The 24,558-nt window shown below is 50.5% G+C and overlaps 1 protein-coding gene across 1 annotated transcript in view; it reads right to left on the bottom strand.

Moving 5' to 3' along the window:
• Nucleotides 1-494: 494 nt before the first annotated feature.
• Nucleotides 495-24,558, bottom strand: part of Slc13a3 (solute carrier family 13 member 3) — a 65,614-nt gene continuing 41,550 nt past the window's right edge. Inside the window, exons 7-13 of the mRNA XM_055596103.1 lie at nucleotides 22,026-22,121; nucleotides 20,871-20,975; nucleotides 19,342-19,439; nucleotides 14,615-14,727; nucleotides 6,563-6,724; nucleotides 3,921-4,058; nucleotides 495-1,987 (exon numbers count right to left, since the gene is read on the bottom strand). Coding sequence (XP_055452078.1) covers nucleotides 1,811-1,987; nucleotides 3,921-4,058; nucleotides 6,563-6,724; nucleotides 14,615-14,727; nucleotides 19,342-19,439; nucleotides 20,871-20,975; nucleotides 22,026-22,121 — 889 coding nt within the window. The 3' untranslated portion in view covers nucleotides 495-1,810. The remainder of the gene's footprint in view (nucleotides 1,988-3,920; nucleotides 4,059-6,562; nucleotides 6,725-14,614; nucleotides 14,728-19,341; nucleotides 19,440-20,870; nucleotides 20,976-22,025; nucleotides 22,122-24,558) is intronic.

Below are 24,558 nucleotides of genomic sequence, written 5' to 3'. Positions count from 1 at the left end.
GAGTGTCCAGCCATTGTGTTTGGCTTCAGCCTAATGCCACCTCCTCAGAGGAGCCCACCCTAAACCCACAGCCTGAGTCAGTTCATCATGTGGCCAATCAGAAGGTGGTTGACTTTGTACCCATTTACTATCCCACTGCCTGGTCCTTCTACTGCGTTTGAAGCAGCACACCGCAGGCTAGGTGCCTGCTGAATGGACCAAGAGGAAGAGTAAAGAAAGAACGAAGGGCATGTTCAAGCCTGTAGTCTGTTCATGGATCAAGAATCTACTGAGCACTAACTATGGAAACCTGGTCCAGACCTCTGAGTTCTATCAGGGAGCCAGAGAATGGCTTTTGTTGTTTACACTGTACAGGGTGAGGAGCGGAATAGACAGGAAAACCAGCACCGCTGCATCCAGAGAGCTAAGGAAGTGTGGGTGTGCTCAGGGTCAGCTTTGCAGAAGTCCTGACCAGGCATCTGGGGTTTCATTCTGAAAGGCCAAGAGTCATCATCTCCAGTATTAACCAACATTCTTTATTTGAGAGCATTTTTGATCAGCAGTATCAGAAATCATGAGACCTGTGGTCACAAGGCCGTGGGCTTCTCTGTGTGCGGCCTGTCCCTGTCCCCTGAGGGACACCGCCATCCAGCCCCAGGAGGGTTCTGAAGCTGATTCAGTCTTCGAGTGCCACCTCCTGCTCAGGGCCCCCTCCACCCCAGCTCTGGGAAAACACTGAGTCACTTCTGCTGTGTCAGAAAGCGTCCGTCCCTGGGCTGTCCGTCCTCGGGAGGAAGTGAAGGCTCCATGCCCGGTGTCAGCAGAGTTCCAAGATGCCGCTGTCCCACACTGTGCCACTCACAGGGTGCCAGAGGCTTGTGCTGGGAAGAAGGACAGCAACTGTCCGCTTCCCAGCTCCAGCCTCTGTTGGAAGACTGTCCCGGGGTCTCCATCTGCACAATGCATCACAGCATACTTCCCGCCTGAGACACTTCACCCTGGTTTTCTCCTAGGTCTCCACCAACTTTTTTTCTCTCACCCCCAGAGACTGCAAATATTGACCACTCGGGTTGGGAGTAGGGAGACCAAACCCAGCTGTGGGGGTAAGAAAGAGCTAGGGGGCTGCAGCCATGGAGCCCCTCCCAAGGGCTAGAAGGATGATGGGGGCCCATCAGGACTAGCCTAGAGTTAGGGCCCGAGAGAATCCGGTGAGAAAAAGAGAACCCCAAGCATCTTGGGTAGACGAGTGAGCAGGGGTTTCTCAGACCCCCGTGGTGTGCTCTGTGGAAAGCTTTGGAAGCAGCAGAGACTCCTGGAGTAACCATGTTCTCCACCTGCCTCAGGGAATGGAAGCCAGCTTCTGGCTGCCGGGTGGCTACAAGGGAGATGGCTAAGCAGAAAGGGCAGAACCCAGAAAGGCCCTTCCCAGTGGAGTGGCAATATTTCCAGAGACCTAAAGTGGCAGCCAGAGCATGGATAGCCCCCTACCCTAGGTGTGCAAAACAAATGCCCTTTCAGCTTTGTTCCTTGTGGCTGAAATGGACTTTTCTGCACCCTGACCACAGACTAGCTCAGTGGAAAAAAAAAAAAAAAAAGCCTGTTCCACAGGCAGCAGATAGCTGGCTTTGAAATGCATGAGAAAGAAAGAGAAAGTACCACAGACAGTGAGCCTGTGGCCCAAGTGGACCACTGGAGGCCATCCTTGCTTGCTGCCTGCTATCAGATTACAGAAAAGAATTGCTTGATCAGCTTGCAGGGTCCTAGCAGCAAGTGACAGCAACAGCCCTTCGGGGAAGGAAGGCCCAGCCCAAATCAAAGTCCCCAGCAGGGCTCAGAGGGTTTGAACTGTGCTGTTGGTCAAGGTGGGTGGCAGTGCGGTGGCGTTGGCAGAGTGGGTGTTGGCCCAGTCTGGGAAGGTGCCCAGCTGGAAGACGGTCTGTGCCCAGGTGTTCATGGCCAGGCTGAGCAGCAGGACGCCCATCAGGTTCATCAGGAGGCCAGTCCGCACCTGCAGTGGAGACCAAGCGAGCTGAGCAACACAGGCCCTCAGAACAGATGGAAAATGGTGGTTCAGCCCACAGCTGGCAGTACTACAGTCAGCCATAAACATAGGCCGCAGATGCTTCCAAGACCCAGGTGGCCCCCAGACCAGGTGAGCTCCCCACTCCACGGAGGGTCTCTAGGTGCCAGGCACCTGGCTACGGAGTGGTCATGGGTTATGCCCATTAAGCACAAAGACCATGTCAAAAAGGTTACCAACTCCTCTTTGAGACAGAGAAAGGCAAGCCTTGTCCGATAGTCTTATTTGATCATTATGCCTCTCCCCACACTCAGCACACACATGTAGACACAGGCACACATGCACACACATACCTACACATGCGCAGGCACACACACGCTGGAGATTCGGTTAAGGAAATTCTCCTTTTGAGACAGGGTCTCAGCTAACCTAGGCTGGCCTCAAATTCACCATGTCCCCGAGGTAGGCCTTGAACTCCTGATCCTCTTGCCTCTGCCTTCCAAGAAGCTGGGCTTACAGCTATTTTTTTTTTAATAACCTGTCTATGTGATGTTTCTACCAACATATTTTCAAAGCACCTTGATTTGTGATAGGTGTTACTATGAAGCTTGATGAAACATGCTGCTTCTGGGCCATGCTCACTTACATTTGGCTCCAGAATAAACCATCTCTTCCCCTCACTGAGGTGAGGGCTGTTTTTGCTTTGACAGCTGCAAGTTCAAAGCCAGCAAGGGTCACAAAGCGAGACATCTCAATTGCTCTGGGCCTGCTTCCTGAGACCCAGACCCTACATCTAATAACCTTATTCTCTTGGAACCCACTCAGCCCCAGCAGTCCCTGGCCCTGTGTATCTGGTGACATGGAGTGACCCCATTTCCCCACTTCAGGCCTTTGCATGGGCTGGGCTCTCTGCCTGGACAGTCCCACCCCAACCCCCACCCCCACCCCATGGAGGAGGCACCTTGCAAGGCTGGTGAATCACCTTCACAGAGGAGTCATCTTGCCCACACCATCATTCTCTTTCGAGCATCTTGTACTTCTTTTTTTTTTTCACTTAGCAATTCTGAGATTCACGTTATTTTTAACGCATAAGGCATAGTCTTCCCTCTGGCCTCCGGCCTCAGAAAGTAGTCTCCCAGGAGGCAGGCGAGGCCTCTCTTGCACTGCTGCCCCCCAGTGGCTAGACCACAGATTACACTGGGCAAACCCAACCAGGGAAAGAGTCCCGGAGGAACTTCTTTCCCTTGCCTCTTCCTCACTCTCACTCTGCCCCCATTTATCCTGTTGGGCTCTTATGTCTGCTTCGGTAGATTGTCCTTAGCTGTGTGAGCTGAGGACGCATGGGGAGGTGGTGGCTATGGATAGAGGAAGAGGAAGAAGAGAAAAAGAAGGAGGAAGATCATGAAGAGGCAGAATAGGAGCAAGAGGAGAAAGAGGAGGAGGAGGAAGAAGAGGCAGAGAAGAAAGTGAAGCATAAAGCAGTGGTTCTTAACCTGTAGGTGGTGACCCCTTTAGGGGTAGAATTGACCCTTTCAAAAGGGGGGAGTCTAAGACCAGTAAAAAAATACAGATGTTTGCATTATGCTTCGTAACAGTAGCAAAACACAGTTAAAAGTAGCAATAAAAATAATTTTATGGTGAGGGGGTCACCACAACAGGAGGAATTATATTAAAGAGTCATAGCATTAGGGAGGCTGAGAACCAGTGGTATAGAGGAAGAAGAGAATAGAGGAAGAGGAAGAGGAGGGGGGAGGAAAGGAGAAGGAGGGAGGGGAGGAGAGGAAGAGAGAAAAAGGAGGAGGAGGACTGTCTCAGTGGGAGGATCCAGTTGGGGCATGGAACAGCCTGGCGGTGTTGGCTGTGTCTGGCCATCACCTACCCCTCTTCTTGCCAGGCCACAGCTGAGAAGGCCCACACTTACCATGTCTTTGACCAGCAAGTGTCCAGTGGAGAAGGCAATAGAGTTAGGGGGTGTCGAGACTGGTAGCATGAAGGCATAGGAGCAGCCAACCGTGCCTGGAATCATCAGGTACAGGGGGTGCACATGCAGTCGAATGGCCTGGCCAGAAGAAGTCACAGTAAGAAACTGAGGCCACTGGAGAGAGACTTAACAACACAGAGACTGTCAGAGTGACAGAGAACAGTAGAACAGAGAACGTGTCGTGAGAGGAATGACAGGGTCAGAAATGGAGACAGACACATAAACACATGACATGCAGCTTCAGAGGAACAGAAGAACCTTCTAAAGGTCAATGCCAATAGGGCCACACTTCATTTTACCAGGGAGTAGACGAGGAAACTTACTGAGAACCCTCCCCCCCACAGGAGGGAGCCTGCGGGCCCAGCTCCTCCAGAGTAAGATTCAGAGGTCTGAGCGGGACTGTACCTCTCATACGTTCCCAGGAGCCCTGGGTACAGCTGGTCCAGGGCCATAGGCTGAGAACCAAGGCTCACATAACCAGGCTTGGCCCTGCCCTCAGCTATGCTACCCTAGTCGCTTTGAGGCACTTTTGGTCAGGGTCTGGCTGGAGTTGAAAGAGCAGGTGGGGGTCCCCTTGGCAAGCGCTGCCATGTTCCTCTAATGGAGTCCAGTGTGACTTGCTCCCAGGTCTATCTACCCTCCAGGCTGACTGTATCTCTGGAATTCCCTAGAGAGAATTTCTGCAACCCAAAGTATAGGCACTTTCTAGGAAGGATCAAGCATTGTCCCCAGTCTATAAGTATTTTTATTTTGAGGGGAAGCCATATTTAAATATCCTTCATTTGTATTTTTTCCAGAACGGCCAGTTACAGGCTCCCTCTCCTCCTTTATACCGCCTCACAGTATCCCCATCTGTACCTGTTACCAGGTACCCCAGCCTCCAGGACAGGATCTGATTTATCCAGTCCCACTTAGCAAGGACCTGAGGACTCCTGGCTGCCCCTGCAGAGGGCAGTTTGCTTGCATTCAGCACTTTCCAATGCTCATGCTCTTTCACCTAGGAACTCTGGAATGAACCTTGTCTTGATGTTAGCAGCCTGTTTACATAAGGCGAGGACTACTGGGGATAGCTTTCTGGAAATGTGTGCCTGTCCACTAAGACAGAGCTGAAACACTGTAATAACCATCTGCAGCTTTCTGGAAATGTCTGGTTGTCCACTAAGACAGAGCTGAAACACTGTAATAACCATTTGCAGCTTTCTGGAAATGTCTGCCTGTCTGTTAGCACAGTGCTTAAACACTCTGACCATTTACAGCTGGAAATGTCTGCCTGTTCATTAGGACAGAGCTTAAACACTAGCCATTTACAGCTTCCATTTACAGTGGAATCTGTTTCAGGGGTTGAAAAAAAAAAAGGACACATGTACGTCTGAGGCTGATACAGTATCAACTCCATTAAAAACAGAAACATAATAAACAAAGAGATAAGGAGATAAAGCACTCCCTCTCCAAATGTGGGTACCTCACTGCTACCACGGTTTCATTTTATCAGCTTTGGACTCTATGAATGGTGTGCTATGCCTTGCTTTTCTTCAATCTGCTTAAACATAAAGTGAAATCCATAGTTTCCTAACATCCACCCTGGCCCCCCTTTATTTCTGACACAGGGTTTCCCTATGTAGCCTCTATCCTGGCACTCAGTTTGTAGACCAGGCTAGCCTTGAGCTCATAGAGATCTGCCTGCCTCTGCCTCCCAAGTGCTGGGATTAAAGGCATGCACCATCAGATCTGGCTACCTTTTAAATCCTAAAATGCTGTTGGCAGCTTGTGCCCTTAGCTAGTCCTGGCTGGACGTTGGCCAAGCATTGCCCCCTCCCCCCCCCTTGCATACCGGCTGACTTTCCCCTGTTTTTTTTTTTTTTTTCCTTCTTCTTCCTGGTTTCCTCAGGACTTTTGCTGAATCCATCATAGACTGCAGGACTTTCTATATCTTTCTATGCCCTGGGAATAGTTGGGGTGAGGTGGAAACTGACAGGAAGGTTTGCTGGATCTTGCCTAGCAAAGGAGGGTTCTGGATAAAGCATCCTGACCTCTCCCAGCCCAGCCCATCTGAGACTGGTGCCTCTTATAGCAGAGGGTCTCAACAGGCTGGGACGTGCCCTCCCCTGGAGAACTCTCGGCAGTGTCTGGTGCTGTTGGATTGCCACTGCCACAGGGTGCTTCCGGCCCCTGGTGGGTGGAAGATGGGGAGTGCTCTGATACAATGTGCAGGGCAGCCCTCCTTGCAGAACATTCTCGGACTAACACAGGAGGCAACAGTGCTGTGGCTGGACTTTCCCCTGCGCTGCTCTGGAGACTCAAGAGCTTCCGTGTCACACGAATCGTTTCTCTCCCTAAGCAACACAGCGTGTCCCCATGGGTTAATTCTCCCACAGAGGGACCCACTGCTCTTTGAGAATTACCCCACTGAGGTGTTCCTTTACGAAAGAAGCCCGTGCCATTTGTGAATCGGCTCTGTGGTCCAAGTTCCCCTCTGGAAGCAAGCAGGGCAGCTGGAGCCCCAGGGAAGCTCTGTACCGGGGACCCCGAGTTGGGAGCTGGGCAGGAGGTGTCCCTTCACTTTGTCCCATGGGGATCCTCACCAGCTCTGCCAGGACGGGCAGGAAGATGATGATGGTGGCTGTGTTGCTGGCGAACTCTGTGAAGAAGGCGATGACCACGGTGATGAGGAGCACGGCCAGCACCGGGGGCACGTGCTCCAGCGGGTGCAGCTGCCCGCCAATCCACGCTGACAGCCCTGACTCCTGTGGGCAGAGAAGCCCTCAGTGCCATTCCCCGGCACCATCCTTCACAGGCAGCAACCAGTGAAGTCCCTTTGCCTCTGCCTCTACAGGGTCCCCTACAGACCCCTGGGACCCCCCCCCAAGATCTATTTGATTAGAAAGCAAAGTCTCTGTTTCCATTTGGGTCCGGTGCCCAAAGTTCCAGCTTGAGTGGGAGAGGGAACCAAACAGACCCATATGGCTAGGGTCTTATTTCTCCAATAATGGTTACCACTTAAAATTCCTGCTCTTTCTTCTATAAAAGATTACGTATTGTTACCACATGGCTACATGAGGACACATTAACATGTATAAAATCTATATCTCATATACTATTGATAATATAAAACATATGTAATGGTTAGTTTAAATCGCCCACTTGACCCATTTTAGAACCACCTGGGAAGAGAGCCTCACTAGGGATTCTCTTGATCAAGCTGGCCTGTGGGCAAGTGTGGAAGGGATTGTCTTAATTATGTCCCTCCACGTGGGAAGGCACAGCCCACTAGGGGCAGAGCCATTCCTCGGGCTTGGGTCATAGATTATGTAAGGGTGGGGAGAGCAAGCTGAGCACAAGCATGCATTCATTCCTTACTCCCTTCTTCTGGTTATGGGTGGAATCTGACCTCCTCCCTTATGCTCCTGCCTTGGTTTCCCTGCTATGATGGACTATAACCCGGAATCGTGAATAGAGATAAACCTATTGTCACTTAAGTTGCTTTTGTTGGGGGTATTTTTATCACACCAACAGGAAAGGAAACAGGAACAGGGTGTGTCTGATATATCAAATGTGACACAATGTGATTAATGACAGATTTATGAGCAGCCCTACGGGATTTTTATCACAATGACAGTTAACCAAGAAACCAATATTAACATGGTATCATTAGTCACCCTCATAAGAGTCGCCATTATCAAGGCTGGGCACCTACTGCCATCTTCAGGCTCCTCCCTACCATCCTGTCCCTGTTTCACTGAAGAGAAAAAAATATTTGTGACCTTGCCCATGGCCTCATAGCAGTGACAGAGATACCTACCTAAATCCATATGAACTTCTAGAAAGTTGCCTACAGTTTCCACCTTCCTCTGGAGCAGCTGATCTGCCACTTGACTCTTTTTTTAATGATTTACTTATTTTATGTCCATTGGTGTTTTGCCCATATGTATGTCGGTGTAAGGATGTTGGATCCCCTGAAACTAGAGTTACAGACAACTGTGAGCTCCCATGTAGGTACTGGGAATTGAACCCGGGCCCTCTGGAAGAGCAGCCAGTGCCCTTAACTACTGAGTCATCTTTCCAGCCCCTGTCACTTGACTCTTAATTAAGAGCAATGCCCACCTGGTGTGGTGGTTCACACCTGTAATGTCAATACATGGGAGTTGGAGGAAAGAGGATCCCCTGGCAACACATTGATACCAGGTCAGCTTGATACTGTCCCAAGCAAACAAGCAAAACAAACGAAGATCAATGTTCAAAGTGGGCCATAGTTTCCAGGGCTTGGAAGGACAGGAAGGCTCCCTAGACTTCTCTCTCTGACCAATGCTACACAATTGCCGGGGTACCCTCTCTACTGACCTCTTCGGAACCACCTTGTTTAACAGAGCATTACGCACACACCCTCTCCCACCACCGGATAGATCTTCCAACACTGATCCAGGCCAGCCTTCATAAGACCTCCAAGCTGGCGGCCCCTCAAGCGGGCCTAAATAACAGTGCAGCCAGCCTAGAGCTCTTCCTGAGAAAGGTAGCAGCTTTGGGGGCCGGTCCAAGGCAGAGCTGAATGAGCCTCAAGCCCTGCAAAGTAAATGCCTGCCTACCACCGCCCAGTAACGACCCCATACCCTCAGGTCCCGAGCACATCATCTGTCAGAGATGCTTGACACCTTCTCCTTCATGAACGAGTGAAACACTCGCTGCTCATTCTGAAGTTGTATTTCTTACTAATTAATCTATTTGCCTTTGTGGTACTGGCTACTGAACCCAGGACTTCCCACATGTGAGGCAAGCGCTCCACCACTGAGCTCTACCCCCAGGCCACCCTTTGCTCTTCACTCTGGGACTGAATTGCCCAGGCTAGCCCTGAACTCACTCTGTAGCCCAGGCTACCCTGTAACTTTTCATCTCCCTACCTCGGTCTCCTGAGTAGCCGGGGTTGCATTCGTGTGTCACCATATCTGGCTTTACAAGATTTCTTGATAGATTTTGGGGCACAGCAGCTGTTGTCCAGAGATAACAGCACATTCAGTTCTCTGATTTACCTTAGCATTTACTTTGAGGGCCCGAGTAATAAGAGCTTAAGAAGCTGGTAGGGTGGGGTGGTTTATACCTTTAATCCCAGAACTTGGGGAAGTAGAAAACAGGATGATCAGGAGTTTGGGGACAGCCGTGGCTACAGAGCAAGTTTCAAGCCAGCCAGGGCTGCAAGGGTCTCTACGTTAACAAACCAAAGCCGAAGAATGAAAATCAAAACAAAAACAAACGACAGCTTAGACCTAGTTCATTCAGGGAAAGTCCTCATAGCATTAAGGCCTTTTCTGTGACTTGCAGAGCTCTGTGAGAGGCTGAGCCAGGCCTTCATGGCTACTGGGAGAGCAGGGTAGCCAGGGCTCCCTCAAGCCATGGTCTGGCACAATATCCTGCTGAGAGAGACTGTTAATGACCTGTGGCCTGGCCTCTGGGGGGAGAGGCCTCTAGCCAGCCTCCCAGTGCCTTGACTTGGGGTCCTCAATGGAGGGAGTCTTCGTCCTCTCAGCTCGCTGAGGTTCTTCTGGGGACACTAAAGGGATTTCCCCCAGTCCTTTTCAGGTCCCTGAGGAGTCATGGGCTTGGTTGCCTTAGAAACACAGCCCCCAGAATCCCAGGGAGGCCAGAGACCAGCAGCACCAGAGCCAGCCTGGGTAGAGCTAAGTAACCGGGCTAAGTGTGCTTCCCAGCTAACCCTTCACTTTCCCTATGCCTCAGTTTCCTTTTCTGTCAAGCAGATGTCATGAGCACGAAAAGCAGCTGACCTAAAATGTCTGGGCATCGTGAGTGCTATGTGGCCGGCTGTCACTAGCCAGATGCCTATGGGGAAACTCAGCTGACTGACACAGTGGCTGTCTGACTGTTCCCTAGAGACCCCCAAAGGCAACCAGCAGACCCAAGGCTGGCATTTCTCTTAACACTGTTTTGCAAAAGAAGATGGAGGGAGACTGAGCGTCCAGGTGGTGTCTCTCTTTCCCCTCTGAAGAGCTAGATCCTCTCTCTGTGCTCTCCTCACTCCATAGTGGAGCCATGTTTCTTAAGGACGGTTCAAGTCAATGTTCAAAACCCAAAACCTAGTCCCGGTGAGGGACTAGGAGCTGGACAGACAGACAGGAAGAAGGGCCACAGGGCCAAGCTTCCCACTTCTTCCTCACCCTTCTCACCTGAGACAAAAAGTCCCACAGCTTGAAGTAAAAGGTCTTGGAGACTTTATCTCTTGATAGTAACCCCCTCTTGAGGATGGACCAGTCTGACAAGTTCAAAGCCAGACCAGGATGTGCTTACCTCAAAGGGGTGGGCTTGTTGGCCTCCCTGTTTTTTTTTTTTCCCCAAACTGATCAACCCTCAATTGGGGAGGGGTTTGATCCTCACAGACCCTTAAAACCCTAACCTTCATGGAGAGGCTGGCTTTTAGCCCCTCAAGCTATGTTCTTGATCTGCAGAGTTCTTCTCTCTGTGTGTCTGTCTCCCTCTGTCTTTGTCTGTTTGTCTGGCTTTCTCACTCTCTCCCTTTCTGTGTGTGTGTGTGTGTGTGTGTGTGTGTGTGTGTGTGCACGCGCGCGCGCGTGCACATGAGTGTTTCCTCACCCCTAAAAACAAAACAAAACAAAAATCTTTTAACCGCTAATTCCATCTGCTACTGTCAGCTGTGTTTGAGATTTTCCCGGCTTCTACTTGTGGCTCTACATCATCACCCCCAGCTCCCCCTTCCCCCCCCCCCACCGCCTTTTAGTTCTTTAAGTGGCAGAGAAAACGAACCTAATCAAGGCCCCAAGAATGTAACACTGGGGCCCTGGGAAATCTCTCTAAAGGCCTCATAAAACACAGTAGACTCAGCTCAGTGAACTAATTCTTAGGAGAGACAAAGCAAGTCTGAGGAAAGAGAAGGCTGTAGTGTGAGCATTTAACCATTGCAGCACTTAAGAGCTCTGTGATCTCAGAGAAGCTACCTAACAGTTCTGTGCCTCCATTTCTTTAAGCGACTGTGAAGCTTAAATGGGGCCATGTAAAAATGGCGATCCCTGTCTATAAGCACAGAAAAGAATTTGTTATTTTTGAGGTTTTTTTAGATTATTTTTTAGTGTTTCCCTCCATGTTAGGTATTTCCTTTGCTAATATCAATATAATTTCCATGACCATGCATAAAGTGGATGGTGCAATTTTTCCTATTTTATGGTTGAAGAAACTGAGGCACTATGAGCTTCTGCTAGCTAGTTTCATGTCAACTGACACAAGTTGCCTCCACGCTGTAGGGCATTTCCCTAATTAGTGATGGATGGGGGAGGACTTAGCCCATTGTAGGTGATATCATTCCTGGGCTGGTGGTCCTGGGTTCTATAAGAAAGCAGGCTGAGCAAGCCATGGGGAGCAAGTCAGTAAGCAGCACCCCTCCATGGCCTCTGCATCAGCTCCTGCCTGCAGGTTCCTGCCCTGCTTAAGTTCCTGTCCCGACTTCCCTCAGGGATGGACTGTTTCCTGGAAGTATGAGCTGAAATAAACCCTTTCTTCCTCAAGTTGCTTTGGCCATGGTGTTTCAGCACAGCAATAGCAAGCCTGACTAGAATAGAGCTGAAAGATATGTTCTGAGCTTAGACTCTGGGTCTTGGCCATTAGCAGGTCATATATAAAAACCGGTTGCAATTTCCAGTGGAAAGCAGCCGACGATGGCAGGAGCACACACCCCTGCCTGCCTCTGGGACTCATAGCCTCTGACTTAACCTCAAGCTCCCGGAGCTTGGTGGTTTTGTACTTAAGATGTGATTTACACGCAAGAAGGCACCAGCGCACAACCAGACACAAGACAGCCAGCTGCCCGCAGCCGTGGCCGCTGTGAGGTTCTGTGTGCTCACGGCAATGGCCAGCACTGAGGTATATGGGGTTTCTAGTGTGTGCTTTGCAGCAGGCAGCCTGAGGCAGTCCTGTTATGGCTTCTAGGGAAGCCACATGCCCAGGCCCCACCTATGTTCCAGCCAGAGATCCCCAAGCCTTGGGTGGCCTGTGAAGGCCCTGGACAGGGTCCAGAAGCAAAGAGGTGTCACAAGCTTCCTGGTAGCTACTGGGCCAGATTATGCCGCCTGGGGACAGAGGCTGGGGTGAGGGGCAGCTAGTAGACAAAGGCCTCACTGAATGGAAACCCTGGCCGACTGCCCAGCGCTGGCCTCCCATCATTGCACTACAGCCCTGCATCCCAGCCCCAAGCCAGTGCCCCTCCACCCATCCCCCAGCCTGGGGAATGCTCTGGGGTACAGGGTCTCCAGCAGCCCCTGCCCCAGGGCCAGGCTGCGCCAGTCACTGTAGCAAAAGGCACCTAGGCCACTGAACTGTGCAGGCCCGAGCCTCCCCATCACCTTCCCCTGGACCTTCAGTGTCCAAATAGCCAGCCACGCTGGGCTGTGTCCTAAGTACTGTCTCATAACACTATTGTGACAACTCCAGAAGGTGGCTGCCCTGTCATTCCCGTTCTACAGATGGGGAAATTGAGACCCAGAAGATTTAGTAAATTGACCAAGGTCAAACACAAGAAAAATCCGTGATTCTAGTGGAGACAGTATGGTCCCTCTGCTGGCCTGACCCTCTAAACGTGGACAACATGCTACTTCCTCCGGCAAGCCTTCCCAGATACACCATGTAAGAAGGCACAGCCTTCCTTCTTTCAGAGACATCCTTAGCTGGCTATGGCTTTGATTGCCTAAGGTGGAGTTGATTCTCAAGTGCCTGGCCTGGGATCTCTTGGCGCTGCCTTCCCCTAGCTGAGCAAACAGGATTTGCATGTCTGTCTTTCAAACGGGGACAGCAGTTAAGAACGTACCTCAGTTGCATGATGCCCTGGTTTGATCCCCAGTACTGCATAAGACAGCCACAGTGGCGCGTGCCTGTAATCCCAGATTTTGGGAGGTGGAGGCAGGAGGTGCGAGCATTAAGAGTTCAAGGTCATCCTTGGCTAGGTAGCAAGTCTGATGCCACATGAGATCCTGCCTCAACAGCGTGGGTTGGGATGGAGTGGGCGGGGCAACCAAGTTCTCTAGGGGGTGCAGTGTGGCTTCTTGACTTCAGAACCAAGTTCAGTTTGGGTCCCTGCTCTTACTCGGAGCTCCTGGAGATTTAATTATCCACTGCCAAACTTTCCCGACCCATAAAATACTACTTCCATCTTAGGGCCAGGATTAAATGAGACAGTGCCTCAGCTGCACTGCGGGTGTCAGGGCTGGCTCACCCTAACCTCACAGGTGAACAGGCAGCCGGAGCATCCCTGCCTGGTTGGTACCTAGCCAGGTGCCAGCTAGCCTCTGAACTCAGGGTCGAAGGAACTGAAACCAGACCAGGAGCTACATGGTCATTAAAGGGCCACATTGTTATACATTGTTATTAAGTGTCCATGCCTTACAAGAATGAGTTTCTATTTCTAAACCTAGTAACCGGCAAAACATGTTTTTCTACCTGCACTGAACTTGTGACCCCATGATGGATGACCACCCATTGCCTTGCTGAACTCAGGGACCCATTGGTTACCCTTTGCCTTTCAAAAGCTTGTTTTCAAGATACCTTGATCAATACCCATGGCCACCTACGCCTTGATGTGTGACTCCCCTTTCCCATAAAAGGGACCTCAAAAAGCTAGTAAGGGGCTGCTCTCTGAAATATTGACTCATGGTGAGACAGCTGGGGTAGGGGGACAGTCCCGGGTACCCCTCGAAAGTTTGCTTCAATCAGACCGTCATGGAATTGGTCTTTTTCCTCGAACATTTGGGTTTCACAGAATGGCATTTATAGAATGGCCATCAAAATCTAGCACTCCTGTCCCTGGCTGGGGTCAGGGCCACAGGCTTTGGAGTCAGACTGCGTGGATTTGAATCCCAGCATCATAGCTGTGTGACCTTGGGCAGTTCTCTCTACTCTCTGTAGTTCTGGCTTTATTGCACTGAGTGGGGTAACAGCAGCATCTGCCTCAGAGGTTTATGGGGAGGTCTAGCTAGGGTCATACGTCAGAAGCAGAGTGACGCATGCGCTCTGTGTCACCCCAATGCTAGGGCTAGCCTTGGCACACACCCATTGTGGGACCCCTGGGGCTGCACCAGACCTCATGCCTCCCTTTCTACACTGCCAGGCACTGCACGCAGATTCACAGGCTACAATCAAGACTTGTCCTAACCTGGGTAACAGGGCCTGGCTGTCTCCTCACTTGCGCTCTGGCTAGGAGACTGGTCACACTTTCCAGGCCCACATATAACTCCAGGTCTACTCAACAGCAGGCCCAAAACACCACCTCTCCTGGGTCTTCACAGATCCTGGGCCTGCAGCATCCCTGTCTCCAGCGCTAGCCCTCAGCCTTCCCTCTACAGTCCTCAGTCTTCCTAAGCCTACGGCCTCCATTTTTCTCTGGTTCCTCCCTTGCCGCAGTGGCCCCGCCCACGGCCTCCATTCTTCCCTGGCTCCTCCCTTGCCACAGGGGCCCCTCCTTCCAGGCGAAGCCTGTGTTCTTTCTGTGCCCACAGCAGCTGTTCCTCCCTGGCCAGAGTCTGCTCCGAATGCCCAACAGCCTTCTCCTCCCTCCCTGCAGCCCCCTGCCCCTCCCAGGCCACAGTCCTCCTTCCTCTGGTCCACTGCCCCCAAGTCACCCCAGCTCTCACCTCGCAGCCTTTGGCCATGGCGAAGCCGCCTCCCAGGAGAAGGATGATATTCCAGGGCACAGTCTCCTGGGCTTTTTTCCAGCTCAGCAGGGGCTCAGTCTCTGAGTTGGGAGCTAGGTAGAGAAAGGGACCCAGTCTGGCTCGGAGCTGCTTAGCTGGGGGGAGGATAGCAACCCTCATCTTTGTGGGAATTTTCAGGGACCCCAGGAAGCCAAGTCCTACTTCTAAGATCTGTGTTGGGGCTTTAGGGAGAACCCCCACCCCCCATCAGAATGAAAATCAATTTCAAGGCTCCTATAGTTAAGAATATTCTGGACCCAGGCTCTCCGAAAGCCAAGACACTGTTTAAATGTCTCACCAGCCTTTCTGGCTAAGGGCTATTTTTATCCTCATTTACAAGAGAAAAGCCTTTTCTCTGAGTTTGAATGTGGGGACTGTGGACCCAGGAGAAGGGGTTTTGGCATTTTGGTTTTGAATGCCCATTCTCCAGTGACAGAGTAGGTCTCTCTGTGCAGCTTTCTGTGTCCCGGACTGTAGCCCAGGAGGCATGGGTGCTGCGGGGCCCAGAGTCTGTGGAGACTGTGGACCCGGAAGTGGTGGATTTGACCTTTTGGTTTAGAAAGCTCATTCTCAAAAACAAAGAGCGAAAAGAGGAAGGAAACAGAGAAAAATAGACTCCAGGGTTCTTGAGCCCCTGGCGTTGTGTGTGTGTGGGGCTACCGTTTCCTGGAAAGTGGCACCGGACAGCAGCGGTTTCGCTGGGGGTAGGTGGGCAGCAAACAGTGCCCCTGGAGTTGGAGGGAGATGGGCTGGGCTCTGCAGGCTGGAACTGTGCTTGGGAACAAACTGCAGTGCAAAAACAAAGGCAGGGGACAGCCAGACTTGAGACACCGAGTTAATATGTTCTTTTTAAGGTGGGTGCCTTGGGCCAGTGAGTCCACCTCCGTGAGTCTTGGTTTCCTCATCTACGAGAGGGGGCTCAGGAGTGAGAGGGGCTCAGCCCTGGTTCTTCGTCTGACCACTGTATCCTACATGTCCACCTTGTGGTTAATGCTCTTCTTAACAGCACAGACACAAAGTCTGTGGAGATCAACTCTTTCTTCGGAGAGTGAACGAACATCCCCCAGGGGAGACAGGTAATAAACGAATACCTCTCAGTGTTGGGAAATACCATGGTTTATAAGGAACAATCAAATACGTGATAGAACACGATTGATTGAATAAAACGAAATGAGCTCATGGTGAGACGAAGCTATACTGTATAAATGCAGGCTTATTAGGAGCAGTGCAGGAAGGGGAGTGTATCCCTGGGGTGGGGGAAAGGGATAGGGAGAGCAGGAAGGGGAGAGAGTGGGAAAAGAGAAAGGGGGGCAGAGAGGACCAAGATGTCTGGATTGTATAGTGAGGGGCTTCTGGGAAAGGAAAAGCCCTGCCCTTAGGCAGAGGGCTGGGCATGCTAGCCACACCCTACAGCAGGTAGGGATTTTAACAGAACACAGAGAGGGGGAGGGCTTCTCCCAGGAGGTGGCATTTGGGCAGAGCTCTGAATGATGCAGCTGAGTAAGCCAGGCAAACATCTGAAGGCTGGGCAGGAAGTAAGCGTTATCCTTGTCATCATTATCATTGTCATCACCATCATCATCACCATTGCCATCACCATTATCCTCTTATCAACCACAGCACAGTGCCCAGCCACCTAGGTCCTGGACCAATACTGACTGATGATTAAAGAAAGGCATATCACGAAGGGAAGGCAGTTGGTGTGACCAGGGTATCCACCTGGCCTGGTCTCTATAGCTTATCTCTTTTTAATCAGGTCTGTGATCTTCATGAGGTGCCTTCTTCCTGTAGAAACCGAGTAGCCCCTTCCGGGGCTTCATGGTTCCTACTCCATGGAGGAACACTACAAAGTGTTGCCTCAGTCATGTCTGTGTCAGCCAACTGGTAGGCCAAGGGTGGCCATGCATGGAGTCCCCTTTCCTGCCCGCACACTAATTCCAGAAACCCCAGGCTGACAGCCCACTGCAGAGGGGACACAGTGACTCCATGGACCTGACTGATCACACTGAATGACTTCACGCTACTGTTCTGGCCCCACGAGTTGGTGCTACAATTTGAATTATTTGGCGATGTCTAACTAGGAAAGATTCCACACAGAAATCTAGATTCATTGCTTCTCTTGAGAGAAAAGTTAGAAAAATTGAACGGAAACTAGTTGCGTTTTTGTGTATGGTGGCAAAGCAGAATTGCCAGGTACAAGTATGTACAGCCATTACATGTCCAGGGATGGAGCTCTTACCATCACAGAATAACAATGTATTCTGTCTTACCACCACAGAATTTATCCTGTCTTACCATCACATAATAACAACTTATTCTGTGATGAGTAATCTTATTGTCAGCTTGGTTGGTTTTAGGATCACCATGGTAACCCACCTTTGGGTATGTCTGTGAGGGTGTTTCCAGAGAGGTTTAACTAAAGAGGAAAGAGCTATGCTGAGTGCGGGCAAACCCTACCATCCCATGGGGCAGGGTTTGAGACTGAATATAAAAATGGGAAGCTGAGCACCATCTTCCTCTCTCTCTGCTTCCTGACTGTGGATGCAACGTGACCAGCCCCCTCCAGATCCTGCTGCCATGCCTTTCCCCGCCATGACAGATTGTTTCCCCTCAAAGTGGGACAAAGCAATCTGGTTTCATTCTGTTGCTATGGTAAAACACCCTGACAGAAAGCATCTGAGGGGAGAAAGGGTTTGCTTAGCCTATGATTCCAGGTTCCAGGATGCTAAGCACATCCGCAGTGAAGAGTGGAGAAGGGATACATACATTCATGTACACTGCGCAGCTTGCTCTCTCTCTAATCCTTAACAGTTCAGGACCAAAACCCAGAGAATGGGTTCTATTCACTTTAAAACTGGATCTTCCAAAACCAATGAATACACTCAGACAGTCCTCCATTGCAACTCTCTTGCCAGGTGATTCCAGATGATTAAAACCATCAAACCTTTTCCAATATGCTTCTTGTTAAGTGTTTGGTCACAGTAGTGAGAAAAGTAGTGAATTTGCCCTCTGCTGCTGAGTCCTTATGGTGTGGAAGCTGTCAATTGTTCCAAAGATGTGAGAGGACAGTCCTGCGAGCTGCACTTTCTTGCGGCCACTAAGCTGAACCTAGATGTTGTCTCTAGAGGCATTAGACTTTGCAAGCCAGATCTACCAAATGACCACTGCCAGAGGCAAGGTCCACAGGACCCCTGCATGTGTAACTGGAAGCCAGGCCTAGAAAATGTGGGGGCCTTAGTGGAGGCCACAAACCAAGGTGGAATGACAGTGGGGTAGTAGTCCTCTGTGTCAACATACCTCTCCACAGTGCAGAATATAGGGGACAGATCCTAGACTAAGGGCTGTCAGGTCAAAGACTAGTCAGGAGTCCTCGTTGCTACAAGAGGGCTCCTGGGAAAGACTGCCCAGGTACGAACAGGCCATAGCAACAAGGCCCTTAGTCTGGAAGCATGGATGAGGACTAGAGACAGAAGAACAGGAAAGACTCCAAAGGGCATGACAGTGTGCTACAGGTAGGGAAGGAATAGCCTGGGTCCTAAGAAGACACAGCAGGGAGGAAGATGCAAAGTGGACCTGGGGGAAAGCAGATATACCCGGGAGGGAGGCCCAGGGAAGGGGCTGAGCCTTCAAAACAGAGACACAAGAAGTAGACTCTGAGAAGAGTGAAGCTCTGAGAGAGGGAGAGGCCGAGGGGAGGGAGAGCCTGAGGGGAGAGAAAGCCTGAGTAGAGAGAGAGGCTGAGGGGAGGGAGACCATGAGGGAATACTTCATGGCTTCCAAGAAACCTGACTGACTGTCTTTGGGCAGTTTGCCTCCCCAGTGCCTATCCAATTTAAGTCTAACTCAGGCTTGTCTGACTGGCTCTTCAGGCATCTAAATTGCAATTCCTACCTTGAGCAGGAGTTTCCTCTTAAATATCCAAAAGTAAACATGGTTGACTTTGTGGGCCAAGAGATCAAATTGAGGCCATTGTCTTTACACTCACATAATTAAAAACATGAAACTTCTAAAATCTACTGAGGAAATGAAAAGCCTCCCCCCCCCTTTTCTTTATCTCTTTCTTTCTTTTCTTCTTTCCTTCTTTTTTCTTTCTTTTCTTCTTCTTTGTTTTTTTGACAGCATTTCTCTGTGTAACCTTGGCTGTCAGCAGAACTTGCTCTGTGGAGCAGGCTGGCCTTGAATTCAGTGAATGCCCTGCCTCTTCCTCCTGAGCACTGGGATTAAAGGCAGGTGCCCCTCCACGACTGGGCATATTCATAAAATTATTTTATTATTTTATTTTATTCATAAAATAAGCCTATTTTATGAACCATGGAGCTGAAGTTCATATAATAGTCATATGGCAGTAAATATTTTTCTTTTGACTTTTTCCCCAACCATTTGAAAATGCGATGAGCATCCTTAGCTCATGAGGTGTGTGTGTGTGTGTGTGTGTGTGTGTGTGTGTGTGTGTGTGTGTATGTGTTGGGGATAGATAGCTGCTGGATCTTGCCCAGAAACTGTAGCTGTTATTACCTGCCCTGGACAGCCACCTGGGCATTCCCAGTCCTCAGACAGGGAATGACCTCACTGACTTTGCGGTCAGCAGCTCTGAGAGCTGCTCCCTGATTCCCATGCTCCCCATCCAGCCCTTACCAAGCTGAAGACTCCAGCCATGACCATCCTACCTTTGAAGTCAAACCACCACTTGAGTGAGGGCTTTTGGGATGGAAAGAAGAACAGGATGATGACAATGGCCACGCCGGTGACGGCATCAGAAACAAACCTGCAGAAAGAAGGCCACGAGCATGAGCCTCTGGCTCCTGACAGTCTGTGGACTGGCAGACTTGTAAAAGAGGCTCTGTGGACTGGGAGAAGTCTGCCACAAGAGACACTTAGGGCTGTGGGACCACCGTCCTGCTTTGTGCCCCGGTTGGATGTGGCTCCCAGGATTCCCTAGGGCATTTCACTGCTGTCAAACAAAAGCTTGTTCTCCTGATTTAAGGACCTAGAGTAGGGGCTTTCCAAAGAGAGGAGTTTGAAAGGCTCGGGATATTGGGGTCCATGGAGCACATGTAAATCACCTATCCTGGGGCCCCAATAAGAGCGTATGTGTGTGTCTAGCTTCTGCTGGGGCTCCTGGCACAGGCAGCTCTCCACCAGAGAGGCAGCCACCCACACCAGCCTTACAACTCCTCCAAACCCAGCTTCCATCTTCTAAGAACTCGCACTGTGTCTTTGTGGGAGCTTGGTAGACATGAGGCCTTCAGAGCAGGTTTTGGGAGGAGGCGTTCAGAAAGCACACATGACTTGCTTACGACCAGACCATGGTCTGTGGAGGGCATGGGCCTCAAACCCTGATTTTTCCAGTTCTGAGATCAAGGAAGCCCAGAGCACATTGCTAATTCTTGAAACTCACATCAAACAAGGGTGCTTGAAATTGCCAAGAAGATGTGAGAGCCCCCCAGGAGGGGGCTGGGCCAATCTCACATCACAAGTGGGGCCACTTTTCTGCCATCTTCACGGAGGCCAAGCCTGATGAAGGTATTGGGGTCATTTGGATCATGAGATACTCCATGGGTTAACCTTGTGAGAGTGGCTGGTAGCATGTTTCACACTCCTAACATTCGACCCCTCATCCACCCAGCTATTCTACTTCTAGACATTTATCCTCAAGAATAAGATGCTTAGACATGCCCACCCTCCGATAACTGGCCCCTACTCCCAGGGAAAGGCCTGTGGTCAACAAAGCCTGAGAAGGGCCTTGGCAGCAGGTGTTGGTCCACCCTTCCAACCACAGCACCCATCCTTCCTTCCCACCAGCTCTAATGGTTGAGCCTGTTCCTGCCTTTCCATTCCTTCCAGAACTAACCACAGCCAAGGCCCACCCCATTGTTTTATAGTGCAGCTGACTCTCTTCAGTGCACCCAGTCCAAGCTGCGGCCACTTGATTGTCTAGTACCTGCCCTGCTGTCTGTGCCCATGGCACCAGTCATGCTTAGCATGTGACATTCTCTGTAAGTGGCTGAAGGAACAAATGGTCCACTGAGTCACATAAAGGCTGGGCTAGGATTTTAACCCATTTTTGTCTGAGTGCTTGTCTCCAGAAAAACCAAGTGTTCTCATCCCCCTAACCTCTCTCTGTCCCTCCAGCTCCACATGGCCCACCCCAGGGTCCTCTCATGAAGACCTGCCTTCCAGGTCTGCAGAATCTCACCCAGGGGTGAAGAGACTGGCCCAGCCAGGGATGAACTTCGGGTCCCGGGAGAAGAGGAGAATGGCAAACGTGCAGAACAAGATGAAGACGGCCTGTTCAGCAAACCTGTGGTGCAGAGATGTAGGCATGTTGGTGATCCTGGGCTCAGATTGGTGCCTTTGGGATGGCCCTGACCTGCTTTGGGGAAAACTGAGGGGGCCCATTCACCCATTCACACTCAAGAAAGCCTAGAGCGAGAGAGTATGTCCCAGGGTACAAGCGATTTACATCTGCCCAGGGTCCCCAAAGGCTTCTATCATTGTTAAGAGAAATTGGGTAGGGTCATACACAAAAACCAGACAGACAGACAGGCAGGCAGTCAGAGCAAAATAAAGGCAGAAAAGCAAAGAGGAAGGTAAGGTAAAAATGGAGAGGCATGGGCCAGCTATGTTGGTATACACTTTTAATCCCAGTACGCAGGAGGCAGAAGCAGGCAGAACTCTTTGAGTTCAAGGCCAGCTCGGTCTACATGGTGAATTCTTAGATAACTAGAGCTATATAGAGAGATTGTGTCTCAAAAAAAAATTGGAGGGAGACACACACACACACACACACAAAACAACAACCATACAAACTGACAGGCATACAGAAGGTGACAGATATTCTAAGAGGGTTGTACACAGGGAGAGGCATGGCCAGATGTGGAAAAGGGATACATAGAGGTAGAAAAACAGACTCTCCAAGTCTGGAGGAAGCAGCAAGCAGTGTATCTAGTTCACAGAATGGGGAATGACGTCTGAAGGCACAGAAAGCAATGGCTGAACCACTCATTAAATTTGGGCTTGCTGAAGCCAACTTAATGTTTTATCACATGGGAAACATGCATTAATCAGGCTCACAGCTCTGGGAGGTGGTGTCAGAGATCCCATGTACTAGAAGAGAAAAGGTATCGCAAGTGGAGCAGGAAAGATGCCCAACAAGAGCCACCCTGCGCTTAATGGTCCCTAAGGTGTCTGCCCCAGCATCAGGGCAAGGCAGGAGCCATCTTCTGCCCTCTGTCACCACCGCTCTTAGCCACTGGTCCTGAGGTACACCTGGGACTCACTCAGGGCCAAGCTTGAGGTAACTCCCCAAAACCCAAGGGCAGCTCATTCCCACCCCACCACTCCCTCATACTTGATGGGCCCCAGGTTCTGGAACTCTTCCCGAATCACTGCTTTAGCCTTATCCTCTGCGTCAGCTCTTATCTTAGATTTCTTCTTCCTCCAGCCCCTGGGGTGGAAAGAGCAAGGGTAAAAGTGGTGGCTTCAGGGGGTTGTGGGAGACGACTTTACAGTTTAAAATTCCCTTTTTTTGTTAATTTACTTAGGTATATTTGTTAGCCTGCAAGTGTCCTGGTTCACATGTGGAGGTCAGAGGACAACTTGCAGGATTCTTTCCTACCATGTGGGTTGTGGGTAGGGCATAAGGTTATTGTATCATTCAAGTGCTGATTTCCATATCCTTCATATCTGGTTGCAAACATTGTTCTGAGAATCTCTTGTCTTAATGTTGTATGTCTTAATGTTGTATAGACTCTGTTCCCCAATGGTCCCCTGCTATGCCAATAAAGCAGCTTACAGCCAATCACTGAGCAGGGGAGAGTAGGGCTGGACTTCCTACCAGCCAGGTGGGGAGGGATTAAAAGATAGAAAGTAGGGGGATTCAGCCATGGGCAGAGGTCTAGGACACCCCCAGGAGAGGACATCAGTAGGAAAGCTACAAGGTTCAACTATCCTGGGATGGATGCTGGGAGGAAACCAGATTAACCTAGAGGGTTAAGAGTAGAGGAATAACTGCTCAGTTCTTGTGTTGTGAAGCTTATTATAAACAAATATAAAGAGTCTCAATTATTCACATGATAGCCCAGTTAAGAGTGAAACCAGGAGAAACAAACACAGTTAATAAAAATAACTGTAACAGGTACTAAACTCAAGTTATCGGGCTTCACTGCAAGTGCCTTTACCTGGTGAGCCATCATGATCTGAAGGAATTAATTTCTTTCTCATCTACCTTCCCTGCTGCTGACCTGGCCCAGCCACAGCAGGCCCATCCCAAAGGCTCTGCTACCTGATGCATGGTCTCCTGATGTCTGCCTTTCCTTCCTAAAACTTACGTTCCGTTTGGCCTTTTAAAAATGGAAAATGTGACTGGCCATGTTCTCGGGCTTTAAGCCATTTCACAGGTCAAACACACACAAGGATAAACAAAAAAAATCAGTGGAACGAAACAGAAATGGACTCCATCACAAGTGAGAACTCAGTCCCCATGAGGACAACATCTCAAACTGACGTGGAAAAAGGGGCCATTCAGTCACTGAGCTGTATGTACAGGTCAATGAGATAGGACTGACAGCCCTGGGTTTGTTTTCAGTTCCGGAATTAGTGGATCCTCCGTGCTGTAAAGTATTTACTTGTTTTTGTCCAGGTTCTCCCTACACGGGGGCTCCTGCTGTACCTTGACAGGATTTGGGATCGCCTCTGGCCAGGCCTGTGAGAAACCATTGCATTGACTGAGGTGGGAAGATCCATCTTACTGTAGGTAGGACAGTTCCCTGGGCAGGAAGTCCTGGACTGCAAGATTGGGAGTGAGCGGGTCAGCGCGTGTTTATCACTCTCTGCTTGCTGACCGCGGGTGCCATGTGACCTGCTGTTTTAAGTGTTCCTCGCCTTGACCTCCCTGCCATGAGGGACTGTTCACTTGAACTGTGGGCTGAAATAAACTCCTCTCTTGACTTGCTTCCGCCAGGACATTCAACAGAAACGGGCACTGAGCAGTGGGGCCTTTGCTGTGATAAACCTGCCCATGTGGCTCTCGGGCCTCTGGAACTGGCATTTATGGGAAGAATGAAGAAGAGTTTTGGAGCTTCGGGCTAGAAAAGCCTTCAAATGCTGGGGGCCGAGTTTAATGGGTCCTTCTGGTAGGAGCTTGGAAGACAAGAACGCTAAGAGAAATGTAGATGAGTTAAAGGGGAACAAGGATCCATCAGTACCTGGAATAGGGGCTGTTTGTAGGATTTTTTTTTTTCTGCTCATATTCTGAGAGTCTGAGTGAAGCTGGACTGAGAGAAGGTAGATTAATATGTTTAGCAGAGGAAATTTCAGGGCAGGAGAGTGCTGGGGCGAGCTCTGAGAAAGCAGCTCTAAGTGTTAAAGAGACCAGCACTAAGGAAGAGAAGCCTCCTGTCCTCCGCTGGGACACTGCAGAGGGTGTCCGTTCACCAGAGGGTCCCAGATTCATTTAAAGGAAGAAGCCCACAGCTGAGACAACCCTCAGAGAGTCAGCATAGAGGGACTGACATAACTGGGGCTCTAGGGGGCCAGGCTATATCTCCAGCCCGCAGCAGAATGGCATCATTGCCTGTATGGAGCCGGTTTGGAAGACATGAAAGACGCAAGACTGAGAGGCTCATGGAGAAACTGAGGCAGGGTTGGAGTTCCCGCAGACAGGGCCCGCGCATCCACAGTGTGAAGCTGTGAAGATGAAGGCTGCACTGTGGTGGAGACTTAGGGATGACGGAACGTGGGACATCTGCCAGGGAGTGGAGCTGCCCTAAGGGAGGAGCTGTGTGTGCGCTACAGGAGGCAGGGCTGGGGGAGTGGGCCTGCCCCAGCCATCTGGAGCCTAGAAGACTGCAACATGAGCCCCAGGCGCCAGGCATGGAGCTTCT

The sequence above is a fragment of the Psammomys obesus genome, unplaced genomic scaffold (genome assembly GCF_907164565.1).
Source record: "Psammomys obesus unplaced genomic scaffold, mPsaObe1.curated_primary_1811, whole genome shotgun sequence".
Classification (NCBI taxonomy): domain Eukaryota; kingdom Metazoa; phylum Chordata; class Mammalia; order Rodentia; family Muridae; genus Psammomys; species Psammomys obesus.
The sequence above is the reverse complement of the archived record's forward strand: the minus strand, read 5'-3'. Positions and strand labels throughout refer to the sequence as shown.